The 3235-nt window shown below is 41.2% G+C and overlaps 1 protein-coding gene across 1 annotated transcript in view; it reads left to right on the forward strand.

Annotated features, from left to right (window-relative positions):
* LOC104074862 (ral GTPase-activating protein subunit beta-like) overlaps positions 1-3235 on the forward strand; it is a gene marked incomplete at its 3' end in the record, with an annotated part of 32476 nt that overhangs the window by 29067 nt on the left and 174 nt on the right. The window contains 2 exon segments of the mRNA XM_009575152.1: positions 581-714; positions 3204-3233. Coding sequence (XP_009573447.1) covers positions 581-714; positions 3204-3233 — 164 coding nt within the window.

Raw genomic sequence — 3235 nt, forward strand, 5'->3', positions numbered from 1 at the left:
CTACAGGATTTGTGTGTTTGAAATTATTAAAGTGCTAGTTTTCAGCACACCATTTGAATTGTGTGTTTAATTTGTATGGGTTTTCATTGACAAGTCCTTGTAAAAATATCCCTTTGTAAGGTTAAAAAAAAATCTTAAATATTTGACTTATTGCGTCTTTAAACCGTGACATAACTTAAAGATATTTTTGTGATATATTCATTTTCTTGGATTTTTTTAATGCACAGAAGGTAAGGGTATATAAAATTTATGAAAAGAATTTGAAGCTGGATGTTTCAAATGAGAGAACTGAAAACAAGATGGTCTATTTTTACCGGGATTATCCAAAACGTCTTTTTAAAAAAAAAAAAAAAAATGAGATAAGCTAGTCTGAATGTATTTGTATAATGTCTGGTGGTGTATATAAGGGAGTTAGCCTGTGCAAAAGTGACCAACCCAATTTCTAGATTCTGGGTTGTGTATAATCTTATTTTATGTGTGTATTGTGGCTGCTTTGGCTTGTGCCTGTGCTTTGCTTATCGTCACTAATGCTTAGTTATTTTCCCTCCTTGTGGTATGTGGTATTGGGGTTATATCCTAGCTCTTAATACAGATACAGCTGCTGGACTACTGATACGCAGTATTCACTTGGTAACCCAAAGACTCAACTCACAGTGGAGGCAGGACATGAGTATCTCTCTGGCTGCACTAGAGCTTCTCTCTGGACTCGCAAAGGTGAGAGGTGAAGTTTTGTGTGCTCTGGCCTCTTCTCAAAGGGTGATTATAGACCTGTTTAGGTGAAAGTCATGCCACCAAACAGGTATCTGTGTCTGAGTTTGTCAGCAAATGTGCTGTTTGGACACAAGAAAAAACAATACTCCTTTTGTAGTTCATCTCCTAATGTAAATGCTCTGTGGCTCAAAAGATGTGTGCCCTGTAAACGCCTGCTGGCTGAAAGTGAAGCTCAGGGTGGCTTGTTCAGAAACACATAACTCTACTTGAGCTCCTGTTGAGCTAGCTGGCTCTTGTTGAGCTAGCTGAATGGCTCCTAACCTTTCTCATGGATTCCCATGTGTGTCTGGTTTTGGTTTTTGTTTTGTTTTTTACACTTCAGGGGATGCATCTGCCGTATTAGGTTGCACAGTTGAGGAAAAACTTGTCACTAAGCTTCCAGTGGTGGTGTAGGGGCATGGGCCATTAGTTTTCAACCCCACTGTGAACCATTTATCACAGCTTTGCTTGGCTGGGTGGCTGGTCTCTGTTCAGTATGTAACCAGACTTAGAAACAAGAGTTTTTGTTGCTCTTAGTTGGCAGATTGCAAATATGCCAGGGTATTAAACAACTTAATTGCCTTTTTGTAAGTGTAGTACCTGCTTTTCCCCTTCCATCTCATCCTGGAAATAGTTTTCTGAGCTTAGAAAATGATAGTGTATTTCTAATATGAAGGTGTCACCTTCTTCAGAGCTTTATCTGCACACAGTTCCTTGATTTAACAGCAAATAACTGAACTAAAGCTACTAGGTGGGGGGGAGAGCTTTTTTGTTGAGAAGTAAAATGCCCTTTTCTGCTTGAGGGCTTTTGTCCCCAAGCTGGACTTCATGATGTTTGTTAAGCAATAGTGCAGTGTATTTACAGCAGCCACGATGGCATGGCATGACAGTTCAGCATTTCCTGTCATATTCCCCTGGGAACTTGACAGATCTCTTTGAAGCATGCGTGTCTCAGGCATTTTTTAGAGCGTGGAGTCAGCACTGAGCCATGTTGGACTGGGTGCTTATTTGATTACTGCAGCAGCATGAGCTGAAGGATGCATTTGAAAGTGTTCTGCAATTAATTAATGTATGGTTACTGGGTCTTATAGAGCATCATACAGAACTAGGGGTTCCTGCAACTTGTATGGTTAAGCCAGGGTTTTTTTTTTTTCTGGGCTTGCAATGAGATGGGAACGTGAAAATATATTATCTTTCAAATGCCTACCCAGGTTAATGCTAAATATTGTAAACTTTGTATAATTCTCATGCAACTGAAGTAATTCTTCCTCTGGGGTATCTTGGATATCTTTCCCCTTTGTAACAAAGAGGGTAGAAAGAGATCACCTCCTGGTGCAGAAGTGCAGAGTGGAGAACCAGTTCTGCTTGTGCCTTTGGAGGTGACAATTCCCAAAGCCCTTCTCAGGTTAGAGGCTGCCCTGTCTTGTGTCTGTTCAGCACCAGGTTATTAGTGGGACTTGGTAAATTCAAAAATCCTGTTTCCTGCAAGAGCGCTAGCTCACCAACCTGCTTTTCATAAGCTCATCTTGAGGCGACTCTGCTGTAGATCTTACGCTTCTGAAGGAAATGCTGCCTTCATCCTAGGGCTCTGAATTTTCACCCCCCTGCTGTGCGGAGTACAGCTGCCTGGCTCCGGTGTGTCACCAGCAAGACCATCCACCTTCCTACTTGGAAAAGGGTGCTCCTTAATGAGTGAAGCTTTATATGGCATGGTCAAATGCTACAGAGTGGAAAAATCCAGCTTTAAGAGACTGTTCCTGTGCCAAGTCACAGGTTGGGAAGAAAAGAGAAATTCAGTTCTTTAGTTTTATAATGTAAATCCTTGTGCTTCAGTGTACTCAGCATACATGCCTCTTCACTAACCCTCCGGTCTGGAGCCTTGCTCCCTGAAGCCCTCAGTTGGGAGAGAAGCTGTGAGGTTTTTGCAATGAGTTTTGGGAGAGGGGTTATGAGTCTGTTGCCAGTCTGCTTGTCTGAGGGTGGGTTTTCTGTCCCTTTTTCACTGGTGAAAGTTACAGTGCTGACAAAATATGCCTAGTGGAAAGTTATGCGAGCAGAATGAAGCCCTATGGAAGGGAGACTTGGGTTCTCAGAGGTACAGAATGGGTTGCTATAGCTGAAGGAGGGAGGTATTTGCTGAAAATAAGTTTCAAATGCTAATTTATTCAGCTTGCAATTAGTTTCTTATCAAACCATATTGGTACCACTCTTGCTCTTGGAAACCAAGCTGTGCAATGTGGTGGCATCTCAATGCAGCATTTCTTTCCTTTAAATTTCAATATCCATCACTGTTCAATATTTTACAGCTTTTAAGCTGTAATCATGAGAGCTGTAATCATAAGCCGTTTATTCCTATTTCTTAAAACTGCATTTAAAAATGCTTTTAAAAACTATTTCTTCTCCGAGAGATTTTTGTGGAGGAATTCTCATCCTGTCCTGCTTGCTTTACACAGGTGAAAGTGGTGGTTGATTCCTCTGATCGGAA

Source organism: Fulmarus glacialis, unplaced genomic scaffold (genome assembly GCF_000690835.1).
Source record: "Fulmarus glacialis isolate BGI_N327 unplaced genomic scaffold, ASM69083v1 scaffold9273, whole genome shotgun sequence".
Lineage (NCBI taxonomy): Eukaryota > Metazoa > Chordata > Aves > Procellariiformes > Procellariidae > Fulmarus > Fulmarus glacialis.